At 41.2% G+C, this 24,833-nt stretch overlaps 1 protein-coding gene across 4 annotated transcripts in view; it reads right to left on the minus strand.

Annotated features, from left to right (window-relative positions):
- The window catches only part of NDRG3 (NDRG family member 3), an 81,859-nt gene that overhangs the window by 39,489 nt on the left and 17,537 nt on the right, over positions 1-24,833 (minus strand). For all 4 annotated transcript variants that reach the window (XM_070420249.1, XM_070420248.1, XM_070420247.1 and 1 more), the window contains exons 2-5: positions 24,195-24,295; positions 12,812-12,847; positions 2,466-2,571; positions 603-723 (exon numbers count right to left, since the gene is read on the minus strand). In XM_070420249.1, coding sequence (XP_070276350.1) covers positions 603-723; positions 2,466-2,571; positions 12,812-12,847; positions 24,195-24,251 — 320 coding nt within the window. In that variant the 5' untranslated portion in view covers positions 24,252-24,295. The remainder of the gene's footprint in view (positions 1-602; positions 724-2,465; positions 2,572-12,811; positions 12,848-24,194; positions 24,296-24,833) is intronic.

A 24,833-nucleotide genomic window follows, 5' to 3' on the forward strand; every position in this document is an offset into this window, starting at 1 on the left:
AGAATAAATGGTTATACAGATATTCGAATTCCTGTCACCAGACTGGGAGGTAGAGTGGGGAATACTCTTTGGAAGCTCAGAGGGATCTGAGTTCGAGCCTAGGTAGTTGGGGAGGAACACAAAATGACAGATTTTAAATAGATGGAAAGGAACAGATAAAAGACAGTGAGAAATGGGCGTTCCAGACACTTCTGCCTACCAATTACAGGAAGACAGGTTCCAATCTTGGAAAGCCATTCCTGGATATGGAAAAACATGCAGTTTTCTTCAACATATTATATTTAACAGTCCTCCCAGAGCAAGGAGAGGAAATATGAGAATAGTTGGTTGATAAGTATAACCTGTAGACTGTGCTAAAATCAGCTGGGAAGGGCCCTGTCCAGTGTGGCTCAGATGGTTGGGCTCTGTGCCGTACACCAAAAGGATGTGGGTGTGATCCCCAGTTGGGGCACACGGGATGCAACTCATCAATGTTTCTCTCTCTCAAAAATCAACAAAAAATATATCCACATCCTCAAGTGAGGATTTAAAAATCCAGCTGGAATGCAGTCATTTGTTTTTCTGAGTGCATGTCTTCCAAAAGATCTTGCTCATGGCCTTACCCTGTTGGGAAAGAGGGTGCACCTTCCTGTTGGCCTGGGGCATCCACATGACAGACAGCAAAGTGCTGAGTGATCTCTTGCATATCTTCAAAGTTAAAGAACGCATTGAAGCAGGATTTATCTGCAAGAGTAAAAATGCTCATAAGTAACAGGCTTTCCATTTGTCCCCAACTTCCACTACTGATCACAAAATTACGTATCATCATCCCCTTTCACTGCCTTTTAATCACTGACCTACCAAAAGGTGTCTGAACAATCTGTCTGATTCAAGCTGCCCTAAAAGCTAAATACCAGATATCTCAATGACTTGAAAATAATTAATTCTCAATACTTCACAATGTTTACAAAGTGGAAACCAATCCTGGTGCTGCACAAGATAATCTTATACCCATAATGCTGTCATTTTTCATGTGCCTTATTCTTCAATCTTACATAGAAACACTAATATAGTCCAAGAACTTGGCTAGAGTGAGTATCTAGGGCTGCTTACATTCATCATATGGGAGACTGTGAGCATTCATCTTAAAAAAGGTTGGGGTGAAGGGAGGGGCTACTGCTTCAAGTGCCAACCTGTTAGTATAATGATTAAATCACTTCTCCATAAACACTCTAGCTCTAGCCCTAACCGGTTTGGCTCAGTGGATAGAGCGTCAGCCTGCGGACTGAAGGGTCCCAGGTTCTATTCCGGTCAAGGGCATGTACCTTGGTTGTGGGCACATCCCAAGTAGGGGGTGTGTAGGAGGCAGCTGATCGATGTTTCTCTCATCGATGTTTCTAACTCTCTATCCCTCTCCCTTCCTCTCTGTAAAAAATCAATAAAATATATATTTTTAAAAAACAAAAACATGCCGAAACCGGTTTGGCTCAGTGGATGGAGCGTCGGCCTGCGGACTGAAAGGTCCCGGGTTCGATTCGGGTCAAGGGCATGTGCCTGGGTTGCGGGCACATCCCCAGTGGGAGATGTGCAGGAGGCGGCTGGTCGATGTTTCTCTCTCATCGATGTTTCTAACTCTCTGTCTCTCTCCCTTCCTCACTGTGGAAAATCAATAAAATATATTAAAAAAAAAAAAAAAAAAAAACAACAAAAACAGCCCTGACCGGTTTGGCTCAGTGGATAGAGCGTTGGCCTGCAGACCGAAGGGTCCCTGGTTCAATTCCAGTCAAGGGCATGTACCTTGGTTGCGGGCATATCCCCAGTGGGGGGTGTGCAGGAGGCAGCTGATCGATGTTCCTCTCATCGATGTTTCTAACTCTCTATCCCTCTCCCTTCCTCACTGTAAAAAATCAATAAAATATATTTAAAAACAACAAAACAAAACAAAACAAAACAAAAAAAACTCTAGACTGTAGCCTCAAATGCAGACCTCCTCTGAAAGCCAGAGAAATGAAAGAAAATATATAGAGAGACACTGTATTCCTGTGGCTGGGGCCAGAATCTTATACTACCATCTAGAAAAGTCCACTTAAAGTCACTGATGACAGGCCATAGCAAGAATACTTTCACCAATTCATTAAAGAGTTCACCACTAAGTTAAATTCAAATCTTAGACTTTCTAACTTGAAGTATGAAAAAAAACAAAAGAAGTATAGACCAAAAAAACCCCGAACTTCAGTTTTATTTTCTTAACCAGTTCATCATATAACCTTAGTTCTTTAGTAAATCTGACAGAGGTGAGATATAATTCCAGTATCCCCCAAATGCATTCAATGGGGAACTTGAATCCTGCCATTAATGTGAAGAGGAAAGGTAAAGGCAGAGAAAAGAAAACTTATGTTCCAATACTAGGATCTCTTATGTATATATTTAATATACAGAGATTAAATATTATAATACAAAGGAAAGATATAAAATCAAATACATACGATTGAGGCCAATGTCATGATATGTCAGAATAACTGGTCTGTTTCCCTTCGGTAGGCCTCTTATAGTGACGTGGACCATACCATGAGGAGTTTCTATATCATGTTCCTGTAACAAGAGAATGTAAGGTCTCAGCAAAGGCAGAATGGACTTCCCAGGTTGCTGAAGTTTCACCATATCTGATTCACTAGCTGGGGCAGGACACATCTCCGAACTATAAGCATACCAGAGAGATGCTATATTATACAGAATATTCCTACTTTCTAATTACTTTCAGATAAACATCAAATAAATAAATGAGAAAAATATATATCTTCTTATCCACAAAGCTTACTTCCTTAAGTAGGGGAAATCAGGGATCTGTTGATAATATATTTGAAACTGGCTATGGAAAGGTGGTCAACAAGTTGAGTAAGGAGCCAGTAAGACCCATGGTAAGCAAAACTAAGGACGCAGAAGATGTAAAGTTACTGGGTAAAAAGCCAGAGACTTCAGAACCTCTACTAGTAAATGTATGTTCAGCAACTGGTAAGCTCAGCGGACCTATGGGGTGTATGCCTAAATCTCTCCCCTTTCCTAGGAGCTGCCCTTCAGTGTCACCATGCATTACAGGAGTGGCTGTTGGCTGCCAGGTTTATAGACTGTAACCTTATGGCCACAACTAACTGGAGTCAGATGGGCATATGGTCCATGCTGGGTCAGCTTCCTTCCCTGAGAATTTGTAATTGGCACTAAGAGATTCCACCCTCGGCTTGGTTTTTCTCTAGAAAGAGATGTAAACTTGAGAGTTAATATCAGGCATTTTCAGTGCTCTAATTCCTGGTTCTAGCTTAATTTCAGAGACATCCCTGGACTGTCTCTGTTTAAGCTAGTTTGAATGGGCATATTCCCTGTACCCTAAAGGATCCTAACCAAAGCAATGAGTAAAGTTCAAGATTAGTCAGAGCAGAGCTGAGGAACTGAACAAAGCTGGAACAAAATGCAATCAGAGCTGCTAAGACCAGCACTAAGAGTGGTTGGGTGGGAAAAAAAGAGACTGTAGATAAGTTAACAAATTTACTCTAGTCTTCTTCAAAGTCTGTATCTTTCAAAAGTAAAAAATTATCATATTTAGCCTAGTGAAATTTTGCTGACAAAGTCATCCACACCTATCTCAGAAAGTCTTACAGTAGATAAGACAAGATTAACTCTGTCAATAAGAATCCCAACAAAGGCAAAGGGCTTCCAACTTAATTTCCTTTGTAATAATGAATCTCATCGGAGTGTTGGTTTCTTCTCTGATGTAGGGCACAGAACAATCTTAGGCTAAGTGATGAGCAATGTATCTCAAATCATAGGCCCCAGGCTAGAGCAGATATTTCTATCAAATCAAACCATGAGTGACTCAATAGCCCTGCTATTCTCTACTATTACTACCTCCTATTCAAAGGATTGAAAAGGGGAAGAAATGAAGGAGAGAATCAGGTACTGTGCACTAACTGGCTATGAAATAAAATATAGGGTTTGAATAGAAGGAATCCTATCTAATAAAGAGGTAATATGCAAATTGACCATCACTCCAACACACAAGATGGCCGCCCCCATGTGCACACAAGATGGCTGGCAGGGAGGGCAGCTGGGGGTGACCAGGCCTGCAGGGGAGGGCAGTTGGGGGTGACCAGGCCTACAGGAGAGGGCAGTTGGGGGAGACCCAGGCCTGCAGGGGAGGGCAGCTGGGGGTGACCAGGCTGGCAGGGGAGGGCAGTTAAGGGTGACCAGGCTGGCAGGGGAGGGCAGTTAGGGGTGACCAGGCCAGCAGGGGAGCAGTTAGGCATTGATCAGGCTGGCAGGGGAGTGGTTAGGGGGTGATCAGGCAGGCAGGCAGGCAGTTGGGAGCCAGCAGTCCTGGATTGTGAGAGGGATCCCAGATTGGAGAGGGTGCAGGCTGGGCTGAGGGACACACACCACCCCTGTGCATGAATTTCATGCACTGGGCCTCTAGTAAAAGATAAATTCCTGTTACTGTATAAGCATTTCTCTTGTAGTCATGTCAGACTTACTGAGGAACTCCCTTCACCACAATCAGGCTCATTCATTAAACAATAATTTATTGAACTCCTACTTCCAGAAGGACTGAGCTCTGGGGACAAAACAGTGAATGAGAGAGACAGAGTCTCTGCTGTCACAGAGAGATTATGTTCTAGCAGGGAGGCAGACAATAAACACACAAATCAACTGACCCATAATAATAGCTTGTGATAAATGCTATGAAAGAAATAAACAAGATGGTATGATAGAAAATTGAGAAGGAAGACATTAACTGTATTAGCAGTCAGGATAGTATAAACTAAATCACAGAAATGTGATTTCAGACACACCAGAACGGCAAAACTTTTAAAGTTAGATAATGCCAAGTGTTGGCCAACATGTAGAGAACTAAGTCTCATACACTGTTGGTGGGCATGTAAACTGGACCAGCTACTCTGGTAAACAATTTAGTAATTTCTAGTAAATTTTAGAGGTGTCTACCCTATAGCAGTTTTACCTTTAGGTATAATCTTAAAGAAATTCTCAAATACGGTCAGACATATACAGAAATATACATTGAAGCCTTATTAATAATGTAAAAAAAATTGAAAAGAGCCTAAATATTTATCAATAGGGAAACTGAGAAATGAATTATGACATATTCATATAATAAAATACAGATAAAAATGAACTAGAACTATGAGCATTAATACATAGAGAAATCTTAAAAACACAATGCTGAATGAAATGCAGAAAGTTATGTGTATAATATACCACAGGTTTTTAAAAAAGAAGCACTAAACAGATTATATATTTAAAGTGTAAGAACTTGGAGGAGAAGGAATAGCACTAACATTAGGACTTGTTTCCTCCTGAGAGAGGATAGATTTTAAAAGGGAACCCAAGGCCGAAACCGGTTTGGCTCAGTGGATAGAGCGTCGGCCTGCGGACTGAAGGGTCTCAGGTTCGATTCCGGTCGAGGGCATGAACCTGGGTTGCGGGCACATCCCCAATAGGAGATGTGCAGGAGGCGGCTGATCGATGTTTCTCTCTCATCGATGTTTCTAACTCTCTATCTCTCTCCCTTCCTCTCTGTAAAAAATCAATAAAATATATTAAAAAAAAAAAAAAAAGGGAACCCAAGGAAGCTTTGCTCTCTCTGCCATTTTATTTTTTGAGAGAAAGAAAGAATAAAGAGGGAGAGCGATGCAGGCCCCTGCCAGATGGGTGACACTACAGGAGAAACCAAATTGAAGAGAATGTGCAACAATTTGTCCTTCTGACAATCTGGTTGCTGGAGACTTCCTTCCGTCGTATCTTCCTTCAGTAGAGTCTTGTTTAAATATTCTCATTTGGCCTCAGCTGTACTACTGAGACTGGAGGGAAAAACCAGTTTACACTTTGGCCCTTAGGTTAGCAGACCTCCTGAGGCCAGGTAATTGATGGGGATAGTTGTGTGTGTGTGTGTGTGTGTGTGTGTGTAGGGGGGCAGTGGGGGAGGGTGTGGAATGGAATGGGGGATAGTGAGCTGTGAAGGAAGTTCAGAAGAATGATGAAAAGGGAGATATAACAGATGGGTTAAAAGTAGGCTGAGGGAATGGGGCAAAGCAACTACTTTTTCATCATTTGATAATCTAGATGAAATTCAGAGTTAAAATTGACTAACAAAACTTTAACTTTTTAGGGAGACTTCAGCTCCTACCTTCCATAATATACCCTCTAATTGTGTCATGACCAAAGTATCAAAGGGTCAAGAGTGCTTGCGCAATTCATATAGTTTCTCTTCATTTCAAAGTTTGTGAATGTAACTGGTATTAGAACAAAGAATATAAAAAGGAGATACTCACCTCCCTACAGACTTCTATATGTAGCCTTTGTGGCCTTGTGAGTAAAGAGCTTGAAGTCTCCATCTAAAGATGAGTGTGCAGAGACCCTGGCTACAGAGCCGACTCAATAGACAGGCCATTTAGAGGTGAAGCTGCCAACACCTTTCCACTTCAGTCATATCATGTGTTCCACAGGCTATTTCTGCAGTTCCCTCACCCTGCACCCTAGTATTCTACAGGATATGACTACACAATGAGTCTGTGCTCAAGGGCATAGCCCAGGTAGCATCTAATAGGCTCTGGTCATAGAGCTTTTCCAGTATTCTCTGATTATTTACTATTTCCAAGGTTATGTATTTGACCCTTTATTCTCCAGGCTTATAAAACAACCTGAAATCATATTGGTCCCAACACACTTCTCCATCCTAGACTGTCTTCCTCTTAATCAAAGATGTAGTTTAAGAGTCTTTTTAAAGAATTTAAACATTTAGGATATTACCATTATTGAATAATAATTAACTTTCACTTTTTTTTCTGAGTCATCTTCCTTCAGCTAAACGTGCTATCACCAGAACTATACAATCTGACTTATCATATCTCTCTGAACTCAGTTAAATTTCGATCACTACGTGCCTGTTAGTACTTCTTCCTCTCTCTGGCCAGTCTGAAAGAGGTTAGGTAAACTTGTATGACAACATACTCTTGGAAATGTCAACGTTTTTATTAGTATGAAATTTTCTTCTGCATCTAGTAAGCAGTTACTATTTGAGCCTTTGGTATAGTTTTTATTATTATATAGGAATTTTTGATGTAATACTCCCACCATTACCTTATCTCTGTGTAGTGGTATAAAGTTCATTTGCTCATTTAATCCCCTAGTAAAAGAACTGGCCTCCACAATTACTTAGTCAGCCTTCTACCTATCAGAACACATTTTTCTTTTTAAAGTTCTACATTACATTTTCTCTGACTCTATCCTCAGTTTTCTCCCCTCTTACTCTTATATCTTTCAGCCTAGTTCAATCAACACCCATTCAGACATCTTTTATTTTTCAACTACCCATACTCTCAACCTCATAAATCATGTTCTTCATCTGGAAGCTTCTCTTGCAATATGTCAACATAAAATCTATCTTTTCCTCCTTCAAAGCCAACTCTAATACCTTTTTCACATAGTCTTTGATGACAATAAGAAGAAAAAGAGTGAATGACGATTTAACCCACACACAATAGCCCAGAACACCTTCAGAACATGGACTCTCTAGGAAAGTGCAGGTGGAAGGGGTCCAGGTATATGCATGTGACCCCCTCTACCCCCGCCATGACCTGACCCTACCCCCGCCATGACCTGACCCATCTAAGCCAATACGTCTTCCTTGACCTTTTCCCTAGAATTATAGGTAAAGATCTTCTCTTCCCAGTAAGGTTGCTAAGCTAGATAAATGTGAGTTTGAGGCAGATGGCAGCCATCAAGCCCATGATGAAACAGAGCTTGTCAGAGAAATAAATCCTCTAGTGACAGGAAAAAAGGGAACTGAGATTGGGAGTGATGATTATTAAAAAAATAAACTCATTTTTTTCTATAAAATTCTTTTTTCCTCTCCAATTGAGAATAAAGTCACATATATCCTTAAAACTTAATAATCAACCTTTCCCTCACTCCCCCAAAACCAACAAAAGGTGGAGGGCATCTCAAGGGGAGGAACTATGAATAGAGGCCATTATGAAAGGAAAACTGCAGAACAGAAGTAGGGGTAGATCAGTAATAATTCCAGTTTTCCTGGGGGTGTGTGAGGCATACAAAGGGAAGCAGTGGCCAATAAGTGGACTGGGGCCACATTTGCATCCTTCAAGGCCAGGGGAGGAGCATGTAACTACTGATCAAAATCTGTAACAGATTGCAGCAGACAGCTGAATCCCAGCTGTCTCCAAACACCTCTTTTCTATGGAAGGAATGTTCAGGATATTTATTTCACTTAATCTTATTTTTATAACAATCCCATTCAACAAGTAATTGGGAAGAGTTTAAAACTGTTTAAAACCCTTTAGAAGAGGCCGGTCACATACATTTGAATTATGGTACTAAAAACCATTTCTCACACTTGGGTTCTACAAATCAGTCCTCTAAAGAGCTATGGCATTTTAAAAAAATTATTTTCTTACCTATTGGGCTATCTCCTTTTTAAAAAAATACACTTTTATTGATTTCAGAGAGAGGAAAGGTGAGGGAGAGAGATAGAAACATCAATAATGAGAGAGAGCCCTAACCAGTTTGGCTCAGTGGATAGAGCGTCGGTCTGTGGACTGAAGGGTCCCAGGTTCGATTCCAGTCAAGGGCATGTACCTTGGTTGCGGGCACATCCCCAGTAGGGAGCGTGCAGGAGGCAGCTGATCGATGTTTCTTTCTCATCGATGTTTCTAACTCTCTATCCCTTTCCCTCTCCCTTCCTCTCTGTAAAAAGTAAATAAAATATATTAAAAAAAATAATAATAATGAGAGAGAATCACTGACCGGCTGCCTCCTGCATGCCCCCTTCTGGGGATCAAGCCGGCAACCTGGGCATGTGCCCTTGACTGGAATCGAACCTGGTACCCTTCAGTCCGCAGGCCAATGAGGAGCTACTGAATTTTTTAAAATATGTTTTTAAAATTGATTTTAGAGAGAGAAGGGAGAGGAAGAGAGAAACATCCATCAGTTGCCTCCCTGGGCATGTGGCCCGACCCAGAGTCGAACCAGCAACCTTTCAGTACACTGGATGACACTCAACCAATCAGTCACACCAACCAAGGCTAAAGAGCTACTGCATTTAAACAGCCAGCATGAAATTATTCAGCCATTGGCCTGCCTGGATTATCCTAGGAGCAAGAACTCCATTCTCTTCTATGAGAATGATATATCCTGGCAGACAGCAGCTTTTCACTCTCCATTAATATTTATTTAGTAACCCTCTGGTGGAAGTGGGAGGCAATTTGACAAGATATGCCAAGGGCCTTAGATATGCTCATTCCAAAAATTAATCTAAGGAAATAACTCAAAGTGTGGATGAAATTTATGCACTAAAATGTTCAGTGAAGATATCATAAGCAATCTAATTCTAAAAATAATGAAATACTTATGTCATGGCATAGCTATATGATTAAATAACAGGTAGCCATTAGAAATTTTTATGAGTTTAAAACTATGGAAATGAGATTGTGTTCTATTATTAAGTCAGAGAAGGGGATACAAAATTGTATATCCAGTATAACCAACTAAAGAAATTTAAAAATTAATTATTTTTAATATTACATATACACATATATTTCAACACTTTATTAACAGGGTTGTCCCTGAGTTATAGAATTATGAGTTCTTCCCCAACTACTTTCTAATTCTAATTCTCTGCTTTCCAAATATTCAACTATGAGCATGTACTCTTTTGATAACCAGAATGAAAAAGTAAAAACTGGAAAGAAATATAATAGAATATGGTTATCTCTAGGTAATAGGATAATAGGCAATCTTTATTTTTATACTTTTTTGAATTTTCTAAATTTGTTTCTGATCATACACAGGATAAGTGTTATTTTCTTTAAAGCAATATCATATACACAGAAGCAACAGCATTTGTTTCAGCTCTAATTCCAAGCTTTTAAACAGTCTCACAAGGAGAAGAGAATTAAGCAACACTGAAGTAGATAAACGGACACTAAGCCTGCTGATTCATTGTTCCAAATGGCAACAGGCTCATTTCTCTTTTCTCATCAATTCTAAGCATGTCACCTCCAATCACCCATTTCTTCATTACTGTATTACACAAATATAACTGCTGTTTGTCTCAGAGAAGCCATAGAGCAATGAAATCACTTGGGACAATCGAAGAACCAAGAGAAATGGTACACTTTTAATTACATTTTCAGTTATTGAAAAAAAAACACACAAACACCTAGTTGATTAGTAAGGAAAAATTGGTTCAGACTGAAGTTATGAGATTAATTGATGATGCCAAGATAACTTCCTGGGATATCATCAAAGATTCCTTTAAGATTTTTGAGGCAAGGCAGATCAGAAGAAGCCCACAGTTATGCTAATAGACAACACCAATGCCAAGGTTGAATGCCTTTCCATTTAGTGACAATGCCAGCTTTATAGACTTGTTCTGCTTTGTTTCTTAAGAACGCCCAATGGTTTCTGAGAAGCCTTCAGGCAAATTAGGCACTCTAGACTTCCCACATTACAGTTCCTAACTCCTAGGCCTTCCTTCAATCAGCCTGTTGCTAGACTCCTGACCTAGCTGCCACCAGTCTCCAGAACATCACATAATCCTTTAACAAAGATACAGATGAGAATGGTGGTAGGAGAGCATTCCTGAGTTCTGGAAGGAGGAAAAGAGCCTATGTTTTTTTCTTTTTTAAAACACAAAGAAGCTGTACATTAAAACACCAGTGACACACACTTGCCACCATTCTATTTGTATCAGAAATGAATTAAAAGTTGTATTTCATAAGGCCAGAACATGTTACTAAAGCTTCACCCAAAATATCAAGATCTTTTAAGACTTAATATTAAAAAGTGATTTATATTTATATTTCTAAAACTCAATTTCATTTATATCTAAGTATATGTATGCATTAAAAAATTCTAAAGGCTATATTCTAAAATATTAACACCAGTGAAAAAACAAGTGATATTTATTTATTTACTTTTTGGTATTTTTAAAATCTATTTTGCAATGAGCTTGTAAGTTTTTATATTCCAATGTTCTCTTTTGGGGAGGGGATATCCAATTTGATGAAAATAAATGCTTCCACACTTTTTGGCAGGAGTTTACAAATACTATTTCTGGAATTCCTCACCTTGAATTTTACTGTCCCTCTCTCAAATGATTTCCTTCTAGGTAAATTATATCAAATATTAACAGCAATCAAGTTCAACAGGTTCAATCTAGGATCCAAACCATAGATGAAATTAGGCAAAATTAAAAACACTAAACCCAAACTTGACTGCTACCATCTATTAAAAAATAATATGACTTCTTGTTTTTGAGTAAAGGAATATAGCAAATGATTTCCTACCAGTACTAGGTTGATTGCGTTGTATATATAAAGTAACAAATAGTCACACTAAGAGGTATTTCACACTAGGATTCAGAAATCTATAACAACACAATGAGCACACTGCCCCTTACAAAGTGAGTCTCATCTATCCTGCCAAGGAACCTCAGCTTTCCATACCAGTCAACTCCTTATAACATCTCAGCTTTGGACATTTCCAGGTGGGAAAGAACAGGCAATGGATTCAGGAAGAATGGGGTTTTTCAACCCCAACTTACTACCTTGTGCCCAGCTCAACCATTGAGCCACACGACCCATGAACCAGGAGGTCATGGTTCCATTCCCAGTCAGGGCCCATGCCTGGGTTATAGGATCCATCCCCAGGAGGAGGCAACCGATCCATGTTTCTCTCTCATCATTGATGTTTCTATCTCTCTCCCCCTCTCTCATTGAAATCAATAAAAACATATTTAAACACACACATACACACACACACACACACACACACACAGACCTTGTGATATTGTTCCAAGAACTGGAGATGATATATTTAATATCTATAATAGTTACTCTGTAAATTATGATATAACTGGTTTGCCTATGAGATAAATATTAGTCCTTCCTTTTGATACTAATGCTATAGATTTCACTACAGTTAACATAAAATGAATATCTGAAAATAACTGTTTGCCTTTGGGTATATGGGTTGGTGAAATCCTGCAAGCAAGGAAGTTGGTTTCCCAACACCTTCCTTTTCTGCCTAGTACCCTGTGAGTCTACTTCACGCTGCTTCTGACAGCCACTGGTCTGACACCACCCCCAAAACAGGAGCCAGACTGCATGGGCTTATAAGATACCCATTTCTGTGTACTCATTCCTTCCTCCCATTTCTTTCAGGGCCAGTCAATAGATAAAGTAGACAGATCAAGAGTTGCTGGTTCATTTTATTGATTTTTAAGTTGGCAATAGAGTTACAGGGGAAAAAACTAATCAAACAAAAAAAATAGGCTAGGAAGAGAACAGTATCATTTAAGAAAATAGTAATGAGTCAGGTTGAATTTTGTATTTCTAAATATAAAGCTAATAGAAACCTACATTTTGTATTAATAACACTTGTCTTTTTTTTTAGGAAAAGATTTTGTTAAGTTTCCCCTCCAAACTACCCTTCCCCCATCTTTTCTGCAGTGAGGTGACAATCCTCCATTTGACACCTGTGACTGGGGTTTCCAGTATCATTTGATGAAAGGAGATCTTAATCACACAGACACAGTAACCTACAACCATAAAAACAGGCCCTGGCAGGCAAATTTTGAATATAATAGCAAATTATTTTAAATAAGTTTGATATAATAACTAAAAGAACACGAAGGAGCCGTGACTGCTATGAAGAGAGACCCACTTCTACAAGACCACCAGCACAGGGAGGGAAGCACTGCAGAAAACCTGTACACAGACCTCCTTGGTGCTTGTACAGTCCTTACCTGACAGTCGAAGTCCTGGAAGTTTCGTGTACCATTCTGTCAACAGAAGGCAGAAAACACAGTCAGTTTCCCCATGTGGCTTCCCCAAATGTGCAGCAAATTCAGTTCACAGTGAAAGCAGTGCATGTGTAGTGTACTGGTTGCCATAAACTAAAATGGTTCTTCTCATAAAAAGTCTTCAGAGGCAGGATGGGTTCCTAACATGTGTTAGTAAAAGTTGAGTTTTTAGAGGTGAGATTATACCTTGGTGGACTTCCTAAGAATCTATCCTATATAATAAAAGGGTAATATGCAAATTGACCCTAATGGCAGAACGACTGGTCACTATGACGCACACTGACCACCAGGGGGCAGACGCTCAACACAGGAGCTGCCCCCTAGTGGTCAGTGCACTCCCACTGGGGGAGCTTTGCTCAGCCACAAGCCGGGCTGACAGCTGCGAATGCAGCGGTGGTAGCAGGAGCCTCTCCGGCCTCCTCGGCAGCGCTATGGATGTCTGACTGCGGCTTAGGCTCACTCCCCGGGAGCAGGCTTAAGCCGCAGTCGGACATCCCCTGAGGGCTCCCAGGCTGCCAGAAGGAGGTGTGACTGCCAGCTTAGGTCTGATTCCCCAGGGAGCGGGCCTCAGCCTGCAGGTGTACATCCCCCGAGGGGTCCAGGACTGTGAGAGCGTGCAGGCCAGGCTGAGGGACCCCCCTGAGTGCACAAATTTTCATGCACCGGGCCTCTAGTATACATATAAAAGCCTAATATGCAAATAGACTGAATTGTGGAACAACTGAACAACTGGTCACTATAACGTGCACTGACCACCGGGGGCATGCACAGAACATGGCAGGCATCGAGGGATGGTAGAGCAGGTGAGCAGGGGTGCCAGACCAAGGCGAGCGCCAGTCGCTGTCATAGGGGCGAACATCTGGTGTTTACTGAAAATTCTTTGCTCCCGCGTGCTGCGATCCCGCCCAGCTCACACCCGCTGCCAGAGCCGGAGCCACCACTCACACCTGCTGCCGGTGCCAGGCCCCGATTGCTCGGCGCTGTCAGCAGGTGCAAGTGTGGCTGCCGGCCCCATTGCCTTTCAGGGCTTCTCCACCTCCCCCTGCTCCTGAGGGGCAATCGGGGCAGCAGCCGCCGCTAGCACCTGCTGACAACACCGGTCCGGCTTATACCCACTGCTGGCACAGGCCCCAATTGCTCCATGCCATCAGCAGGTGCAAGCTGGGCCGGTGTCATCAGCACATGGGAGCAGCAGTGGTGGCAGGAGCAGGGCTACAGGCAGATAGGGGACAGGGGGCCCTAGAGGGAGGGGCCGGGTGTGGAAGATGGGCTGAGACCCGCCTCTGTGCCCACCGCAGCCTCATGGCCCACAGTTCCTTTCAAGGTGCACAAATTCGTGCGCTGGGCCCCTAGTATAAAAGAAAGCAGCCTGCTTTCTCAGTAAAGCTTGTAACTTCTTGCCTCTCTATCTAAGAAGAGCAGTGAGAACTTGTAGGAAGAGGGTAAGACATGGATCAGAGTCTGACAGCAAACTGATAACCCACCAAGGAGCACCTGGGAGGAAAGGAGTTCCTGAGAGGAATAAGGAAGGCAGCAGTGCCTAGAACCAGGAATTAAAGAAAGGATTAAGGGGAGAACAAAGATATAGATGGATTGGAAATGGAAGACTTGAAATTGAATGAGGAAGAAAGTGTCACTGGAGGGAAAGAAAAACAAAACAGGATTCCTAATACACTGACCTATCTGTTGCATTCCATAAAACTGCTGATAGGAAAAAGGACGCCTCACTGAATCATTTAAAAAGCAGAACATAGTCAAAAGACCGAAGGAGAATTCACCAACCTTCTAAAAAGAGATTATATCACAGTAACGTTTGATTTAAAAAAAAAAAAAAAGTCAATGGGAATGACTCAGAGGCATTTTTGTAGCATTTTAGATGCCAGAGTCCAAGAGTATGACATAAGAGTATAAAAATGATAATGAGTGATGTGTTTGGGAGGGGAAAAAAACCCTTCTGATTTGATTTTTCATAAAGTATTTGATTTTCATAAAGTAAAGCCCTTCCCCTGAAAGAAACCTCTTTTTATTTAGAAACTATGTTATCATAAAATATACATTCTGCCTACAATGGTCTCCTGAAGGTGTGGAGCTACTAATAAGCAACTTCCCAAAGGCTGCCCCTTCAGAGATCTAGACAGCTGGCCACTAAACAGTCCCATCCCTCCTTCAAGATCCTCTTAGCCCTGGCCAAAAAGGCTCAGTTGGTTGGGCACAGTCACACACACCAGAAGGTTGCTTGTTCAATTCCCGGCCAATTGATTTTGCATTCTCACATCAGTATTTCTCTCCCTCCCTCTCTCCCTCTCCTTTCTTCTCTCTCTAAAAATCAATAAAAAAATATTTTGCCCAGCTGATTGAGCATTGACCCAGAAACCAAGAGGTCACTGGTTCAATTCACAGTCAGGGCACATGCCTGGGTTGTGTGCTTGATCCCTAGTAGGGACAGTGCATGAGGTAGCTGATCAATGATGTTCCTCTCTCATGGATGTTTCTCTCTATCCTTCTCCCTTCCTCTCTCTCCAAAAATTAATAAAAACATTAAAAAAAAATAAAAAAAAACAAATAAAATGGTCAATTAAAAAAAAAGAAGAAGATCCTCTTAGAAACAATTCTGTATCCCACTGCTGGCAGGACAAAACAGAGATCTTAAAAACACAGCCCAGTATGGTATAAAAAACCCTAAGGAAACAAACTGTCCTCCAGATAAGAGGAACTAGTACATCTACAGCAGCACTATCCAATATGGTAGTCACTGGTAACATGTGGCAATTAAATTTAAATGTTACAGTTTCTCAGTCACATTTGCCACATTTCAAGTGCTCAGCAGATACACATGGCTAGTGGCAACTATATTATTGGACAGCAAAGATAAAAAAATTTTTCCATGATTGGAGAAACTTCTGGACAGTACTGATTTAGATAGAGAAAGCTTTTGCAGGAATAAGGCTATGGATGAACAGACCTTAGTTCTCTAAAGGTGGCAGTAAAATCACAATAGGTTACCAATCAGAGAGACTGCAGATAATACCGAGAACTGGAAAGGGTGGTGGAGACAGCTGGTCTGAAGTATTATTCCTGGCATGAAACCAAGTTCACAAAATAAAGTCTGATGCTATCAGAGCTTGGAGAGACTGGGACGCTTATTTCTCAGGAATGCCACTACTGGTAAAAGGGATTATAATATTCCACGGCTCCCGTTAGCCCCATAATATGCCCAAGAACTCCTTCAGAGAAATCACTGTGTTTAATTTCTTTTTTTTTAAGATATTTTTTTACTGCCGAAACCGGTTTGGCTCAGTGGATAGAGCGTCGGCCTGCGGACTGAAGGGTCCCGGGTTCGATTCCGGTCAGGGGCGTGTGCCTGGGTTGCGGGCACATCCTTGGTGGGGGATGTGCGGGAGGCAGCTGATCGATGTTTCTCTCTCATCGATGTTTCTAACTCTCTATCCCTCTCCCTTCCTCTCTGTAAAAAATCAATAAAATATATTAAAAAAAAAAAAAAGATATATTTTTACTGATTTCAGAAAGGAAGAGGGAGAGATAGGAACATCAGTGATTGGCTGCCTCCTGCACACCCCACACTGGGGATCGAGCCCGCAACCCAGGCATGTGCCCTGACTGGGAATCGAACCATGACCTCCTGGTTCATAGGTCAATGCTCAACCACTGAACCACACTGGCCGGGCCATTTTGTTTAACTTCTAATTAACGATAAGAAGCAGAAAGCAGAGCCGTCTTATATACTAGGGTAGATGGTTTGAGTAGAATATAAATGACCAGTGAGCCCCTGATTCCTGATTCAACTTGCACCGTCCCCCAAATAAAGCACCAGTCATGAGGCATTCTGTGAAGCCCTGAAGTCTCTGAGATGAGCACAAAGGAAAATGCCAAGAGTGGAAAGAGATGATTCTTTCTAGAAATCAAAGCAAACATCTCTTTATTGAATAAGTAGCAAAAAACAACTACATGTTCTTAATCCAATGTACACAGCTAGGCTCTCAGAAAGAAAAGTACTAAAAATTGAAAGAAGACTAACACTTGTTTTCTTGGCATTTTTTTCAAGAGATGCCAGACTCTCTTGGAGAATGGCTTCAGGCTTCATGAGTGATCATCTTAGAGAAAGGATATGCCTGGGTTTGTTTGACAGTATTTAGCATCCAGAGTTTCTGAATGGAGGCCATTACTCGATCTGTGGTCAAGTGAAGACATATTATTTGAACTCATTAAAAATTTCATACTGCTTATTGGGTGTATTCTGGAAGGATCAAGACTTCCTGGAGCCCTTCCATGAGAACTTAATTGTCTCTGATATTTGAGGTACATAATTCTACTCTAAGAAAACTTTTACGAGTTTCAAATTCTGTGTATCTTCTTTTTTATTTCTGTACATTTTAAAGATACCATTAATTCCATGTTCAAAGAGATTCTTGCACTAAGCAGACTTAAATAGATGAAAGGGATTCAAGAAAAAAATTAAAATAATATAATAATTGGGGGAAAGACAAAAAAGAAAGATAAATTATTACTGAAAGTTGCAGTCAAGGTAGAAACCGGCTAAGAGGAGCGTTTCCTGGTAGAATCTCGTGCCAGGTGTAAAAGGTAAGTGAAGCAGCTCCTGAAGGTAAATTAAAAACAAGTAATTCTCTCAAATACAAGCCTGGAGATTAAGCAAAACGTAACTAAGAATAGGTCAGTGAATAAAAAGAAGTATGAAAAAAAAGGGGGGCGGGGAGAAAGTTTTAAAAAGCTAAAAAAACAAACAAACACAAGTAATTGCTAGGAAGAAGAAGAAAGATGTAGTTTCCCAACATGAGATCTAGTCAAGAGGAATATATAGTTTCAAAAGACAGAAAGTAAAAGATATAATGGAAAAGAAGACAAGATAGATAAGACCACAGAACCAACTACCAAGAGGAAGATTTGAAGTAAATCTACCTGTTCTGTGAGCTTGAAGGGAGTGAGGTTGTGTCTAATTCACCATTATATTCTCAGTCTAGCACTTAGTAAATGCAATAAACTTCATTTTGCATAGGTTATCAACATCCCAAAATAGACATACTCAATTTGAATAAAAATATCAAAGAAGGAGAATTATATGCAAATAATATGCTAGAAATTAAAATGGGGGAAGGGAGCTGTTTTAAACAGTAAAATTTTAGAAACAAGTTAATTTTAAAAGACTATTAGAGAATAAAATATGACATTTCTATTAAAAGAGAAATCTGTTCAAGCTATAATCCAGAGACAAAAGTGAAAGTTCTACATATATGTGAGTATGTGTGTTTGTATGGCTGTATGTGTATATATATATTTTAATTATCTATATTATTACCTTCAAAAATACTAATTAAAAAACTGAGACTTCATAAAGAAACTTATAAAGAGGTCAGACACTTAGATAACCATCTGCAGACTGATGAAAAAGTACAATTTCAATTCTAAAAAAACCTCTACCTTAACAGACTATCAGGCTAACATTATGTGTCACTGACCCTTTGGAATAAAAACTCTGTGGCACCAGGCTAAGTTATGGTTAAGGCTTGAGCCCCTCCCACCAACTCCTGCTGACATTGTAGAGGGTTGAGAACTGTCTACCAGAGTGGTATCATTACTTGCTTGGGAACTCATTTGCTGCTCCAGTCCCATCTTGAGAATTTCTGACAAATGATGTGACAATCACCTCTTAGTTAGCATGTTAAGGGACACCCACCCTCTAGTGCACAATAGATGTAGTACTTTCCAAATATCTATAATAATAAAAATGTAATATGCTAATTAGACCGGACAGCCAAACGACCTTCCAGACGACCTTTCAGACGAAGCCAGGGCTGCAAAGGCCGAGGCAAGCCACCACGGCTTCGAGGGCTGAGCCACTTGCACGAAATTCGTGCATCAGGTCTCTAGTTCTTTAATGAAAATGTCAATAAATTTTTTTTAAAAGAAACCTTGGCACTAGCCCTTTGCCTGTTTCTACTATTGGAAGTTTACAAAAAAGCTAACTCCTGAGTTCTCTCTCCTACCCTCCTCTCCTCACATTTCTATTTCTAGTCTCTAGTAGAAAGAGAAATCAAACTGTAATAGGGTCTACCTGTTCCTACTGTAACAACAACCAAAACAAAGTAAATAACTTGTTTCTGTTCTCCCAACCAAATATTTATACCTCTTCTTGGTATTTTCTCAATTCTGCAGGATCCAATTGTGGCCCCCTACTTATTTTCTCAAGCCTGGCTGCTGGCTTTCATCAGACTCATTAATATCTGAACCAACAGTAGGTAGAGGAGGACAGGAAAAACGAAGCAAAACCCAGTCAACTCTCCTGCTTGGTATAAGGTCTTTTGAGTGAGGAGTGGAAACTACCAGCTTCAAGAGGTAGCAGATCATGGGAAGATCTCTAGACCCCTGATTCAAGTTGAAATCAACAAATGTGGGATCTAGTCCTGGCTTTACTACCGTACTAGACACTAATGTTGGACAAGTCATATAACCTCTCTGAGCCATATCTGTAAAATAAAGCTGAAAATACCTTTAACTACTTATTTTACAAGAGGTTACGAGATTTATTTGATACTAGAGGGCTGGGGCACGAATTTGTGCATGGGTGGGGTCCCTCTGGGAGGCCTGCAGGGATCGGGGCCGAAACCCGCACTCCAACGCCGCCTGCAGCTCCTACCTGCCGCTCCCACCCATCCTGGCCCCATTGTACCTGCTGCGGGCTCATGCCAATCAGTCCTGGATCGAGAGGCTCGCACTGCCACAGCAGCGCTCACCAGCCATGAGCCCTGCATCTGTTGCATCTGGTGCCCTCCCAAGGCAAGTGGCCTGCGGGATCAGGCTGAAACTGGCTCTCCGACATCCCCCGAGGGGTCCCGGATTGCGAGAGGGTGCAGGCCAGGCTGAAGGGCCCCACTGGTGCATGGTTGGGCCAGGGAGGGACCGCAGGAGGGCTCCAGGACGTGTCCGGCCCATCTTGCTCAGTCCCAATCGTCCAGATCCCAGCAGCAAGCTAACCTACCGGTCGGAGCATCTACCCCTGTTGGTCAGTGCACGTCATACCAAGCGGTTGAGCAGCCTTAGTATATCATTAGCATACCACTCTTTGATTGGTTGTTCAGTTGTTCTGTGTTTGGTCTATTTGCATATTACCCTTTTATTATATAGGAGGATTTGTGAAAATGCTTTGAAAATTATTAAATGCTATTTTTTAAAAAATCATTTCATATTGCTGTGCAGTTTCTGGCCTCCCAAAGCAAAGTGCTAGTGGGTGCTTCTTTTCATCACTGGAGCCAAAACAAGCACAAAAAATTACCCACTTCTTCACAATTCTGAGCTGAGAAAAGCCTCACTTAACGCTATTTTGAGAATGCTTCCTCACAGTCATCTCAGGACAAATGTCTCCATATTAGATTGGGTCTAGATTTCCTTTAGCTCCCTGAAGCCAGGAGAGTATAGTGATGTCTTGTATAAGCATGTGTCTATGAGGAGAATGGAGAGAAAGATGAAGTGAAAGAGACAGGGCAAGCCACAGCGGTGATGCCAAAACACCTACTGAGTGAACATGGTGGAAAGGCCTCAGGTTTTGGAATAAGAAAGATGTAAGTTTTAGTCCTGGCTCTGCCACTTACTGTCTGGGAAAGCCACTCTTTCAGTCAGATTTTCATCTGCTAAGTGAGGAATAATACTATCTCCTTCAGAGGGATACTCTGATAATTTAAAGAGAGAAGGTATGTAAAGCATCTGGCATTAAAAGGTGCTTAATAAATAATAGCAGAATAGGTTAAAGTAAAAAAAACTCCCCCCAAAATAAAAAAAACTCAAGACATCTATCTATACCTATTCAAACCTGAAGGCTTGTCCTTTAATAGCAGTGGCTCTCAACTGGGGAGAACTTTGCCCCTCAGGAGACATTTGACAATATCTGGAGACATTTCTGACTGTCACAACTGGGGAGGTGCTACTGCCATCCAGTGAGTGGGTAGAGGTCAAGGATATATCCTACAATGCACAGAACAGTCTCCCACAATAAACCATTCTCCAGCCCAAAACCACAGTAGTGGTAAGACTCTGCAGTAGGCATTCTTAGGTACTCAATCAGAGTAAGCTACTTCACGTCTCTTAGCCTTAATTTCCTCACCAGCAACATGGGAATAATTGATCTGTGTGTCCTACATCACCAAGCTATTGGCAGGGTCAAAAGAAATAATGGGTAAGCAGCATTATCATCATTATGCCGTTCACAGGGTATGCAAAAGCACCCACTTGCTCAGCAAAGACAGAAGCATTGATATATTGGGGGGGGAGGGCTAACTGGGGTGGAATTCTTTGTTTGGGAATGCCCCATCCAAAGAGGACCTCTTGCCAATCTACTTCTATAAAGCTTCACTGGGGCAGGGGAGCTCTCATGCACAATGAATTGGAGCACTTTTTAGGGAGAGAGAGCATGGGAAGTGGGTAGGAACAGCACAGGCATATCAAAGAGGAGCTAACAGATATTAGGAAGTGAGGCATTGATTACTTGAATTCATAGACTGCATGGGCTTTGTGACTTAAACAATAAAAATTTATTTTCTCACAGTTCTGGAGGTTGGAAATACAAGATCAAGATCCCAGTAGGGTTTAGTTTCTAGTAAGAGCTCTCTTCCTGGCTTACAAATGGCCACCATCTTGTTGTGTCCTCAAAAAGTAGCCATCTCTTTCTCTCTCTCTTCCTCTTTTTAAAAGGCCACGAATCCTATTGGAATAGGGCTATACTCTTTTGACCTCATGTAACCTTAATTACCTCCTTAAAGGCCCTATCTTCAATAAAGTCAATGGGCGGGTAGGAGGGGTTCAACATATGAATTTGGGGGGAGAGGAGCACAATTCTGTCCATAGAACTTGGGCATACATCAGACACAGCGAAGGCATCATTGTGGCCTCAGAGAGGAGGATTCAGAAATTAATTCAATGCTTTTCTATGGTAACAGTCACTTTTCCATATACTTTCTCTATGAGCTATGCAGTCAATCCTGCAACTCTTTTGTATAGGGCCTCTTCAGGCATCCCATGTCCTTCCAGGGTTAGGAAAGGGTCCTCCTCTTATCTGTGTCCCAGTCCTCAAATAGCTGAGACCCATTAGGTCATGGTTTTCCTACATTGGCTAATCACTTTCAATTATGGGAGTTTTCTTTTTTTTTTTTTTAATCCTCACCTGAGGATATGTTTTTATTGATTTTTTTTTTAGAGAGGAAGGGGAAGAGAGAGAGAGAAACATCAATCAGTTGCCTCCAGTATGCACCCCAACTGGGGTTTGAACTTGAAACCTAGATATGTGCCCTGACCAGGAATCAAACCCAAAACCTTTTGGTGTACAGGATGGCACTTCAAACAACCGGGCCACGCGGGCAGGGCAATTATGGGAATTTTTTAAAAAGCTCAACCACACCGCAGAACAATTCAATCAGAACCTCTGGAGGTAGGGCCAACGCACTGGTAATTTTTACACCTCCCCAAGTAATTCCAACAAGCAGGAACAGCGATCACAGAGGTGTATGTGTGTGTGTCCATTTCTCCTCCCCTCAGATTCCAATTTAGTTGGTGTAGAGTGGAACCCAGGAATCTGTATTTTTAAACAATTCCCCGGTTGATTCTGGTGATCAGCCAGATTTAGGATAAATTATAATCTTCCAGAAGCTAAACTGGCTACCTACCTGTCTTGTAACTTCATTTCTGTGGCTATGCATAAACTTTACAGAAGATTTTATTTCCTTCCTCTTCTTTGTGGCACATCATTTTGGGGACAGCCCTTTATATGCACCAAAAGACAGTACTTAAAGGAGTTTTTTTTAAACATGAGGGGGAAGCAGCAGAAGAAACGAAAGGGGGCTAAACAAAGTGTACAGCTTGCCAAGGGAAAAAACAAAAAATCTGGTGAAAGATAAAGGAGGGAGGGAAAGTGGAGATGGAGATGATGTCACAGGGGAGAAAATGGAGCTGATAGGATTCGATAGCAAATTAACAAAATGCATAGTAAGTCAACAGCCATAGAAGTTGTAGGTGAAGGGCCTTTCTTTCAGCTAAAAAAAAGGTAACAGGCAAAAACGTCTTTTGGTGTACCCCTCATCCCAACCTCACCCATTTTACCCTCACTCTTCATCAATACTTCCCTCAGGAAAGAATACCATGTAGTCATTCACGCCAAGCTACAAGAGTATTTTAATAGGGGACAATGACAATAAACCAAAAGAGGATTGAAAAAAAGGAATTTCAGGCACATTTACTGAATGGAGTGGGACCAGAGAGAGGATAAGCCTTTCTTAGCTTTTTGGTAACTTATATCACACTGGTCGTTAGCTTGTGTACTTCTTTAACACTAAAATAAAAATGAGGCATATTCCTGACATTCAAGCATCCCTGGATGAAAACCTCCATGTTGGCAGAAGGGTCCCATCATATACTTTTTTAAAAATAAATATATTTTATTGATTTTTTTACAGAGAGGAAGTGAGAGGGATAGAGAGTTAGAAACATCGATGAGAGAGAAACATCGATCAGCTGCCTCCTGCACATCTACTGGGGATGTGCCCGCAACCCAGGTACATGCCCTTGACCGGAATCGAACCTGGGACCCTTCAGTCCGCAGGCCGATGCTCTATCCACTGAGCCAAACCAGTTAGGGCCCATCATATACTTGACAAACTGTAGGGAGAGTGTTGTAGCCTATGCACTTCACTAGCCATGGATGTTTTCCTTAGAGAAACTGAAACTCAAGCCCTAGGTGGTTTGGCTCAGTGGATATAGCATTGGCCTGTAGACTGAAGGGTACTGGGTTCAATTCCGGTCAAGCCACATGCCCAGGTTGTGGGCTCGATCCCCAGCAGAGGGCATGTAAGAGGCAGCCCATCAATGATTCTCCTTTATCATTGATATTTCTATCTCTCTCTCCCTTCTCCCTTGCTCTCTGAAATCAATAAAAATACATTAAAAAAAAAGAAATTGAAACTTAAGATACTTGTATTTTAAGTCAAATCCCACTCTCATACTTTCTACTTAACTTTGCATTATTATTTTTTCCCTTAATATCTCTATCTGAAAAGCAGGAAAATCTCAAGGATAACATGATTCAATTTGGCCAGTGGAAACAAAGTAGAAGGAAAGAAAAATGTGGAAAGGCACAAAAAAGATGGTTAAAAAAGTATATTTTAAAAAGTATTCCCTCCATAGAAAGCCAAGCTAACTATATTTTGAATTAGTTACTATTTAGATAATATAGAAATGAACTAATCGCAGAAGAGCCATTTTAGTGGAAAGAGTAGTCTCTACATTTTAGTGAAAACAGAGCAATCTTTACCTTATCATTTAGAAGTGGTTTGATCTCTGTGAGTTGAACATCCTGAAGTTCATCCATGAGGAAGATGAAAGTAGAGGATTCTCAAAAATAAATCAGTAACTCTGAAACAGAAGAGAAGGTAGTGAAGAAAAAGGCTTAAACTAGGAGTTGGGCCCTGGCTGGGTAGTTCAATTGGTTTGAGCAGTGGTCGGCAAACTGCAGCTGGCAAGCCACATACGGCTCTGTGGCCCCTTAAGTGTGGCTCTTCCACAAAATACCACATGCGGGCGCGCATGTACAGTGCGATTGAAATTTCGTGGCCCATGAGCAGAAGTCGGTATTTTGTGGAAGAGCCACACTCAAGGGGCCAAAGAGCTGCATGTGGCTCACGAGCCGCAGTTTTCGGACCACTGGCGTTAGAGCATCCTGCCGATACGCCAAAGTTGCAGGTTCTATCTCTGGTCAGGGCAGATACAAGTCAACCAATGAATGCATAAATAAGTGGAACAACAAATCTCTTATGTGTGTGTTTTTTCTCTCTTTTCCTTTCTCTCTCGCAATGAAAAAAAATTAAAACAGGAGTTGGAAATATAATAGTCCCATTACTTCCATTCATTCAAATATTAGAGGTTAGCATGTGACATGCACTGCTCAGGGTGC

This window comes from Myotis yumanensis, unplaced genomic scaffold, assembly GCF_028538775.1.
Source record: "Myotis yumanensis isolate MYYU_CA2020_CCGP unplaced genomic scaffold, mMyoYum1.0.hap1 SCAF_7, whole genome shotgun sequence".
NCBI lineage: Eukaryota > Metazoa > Chordata > Mammalia > Chiroptera > Vespertilionidae > Myotis > Myotis yumanensis.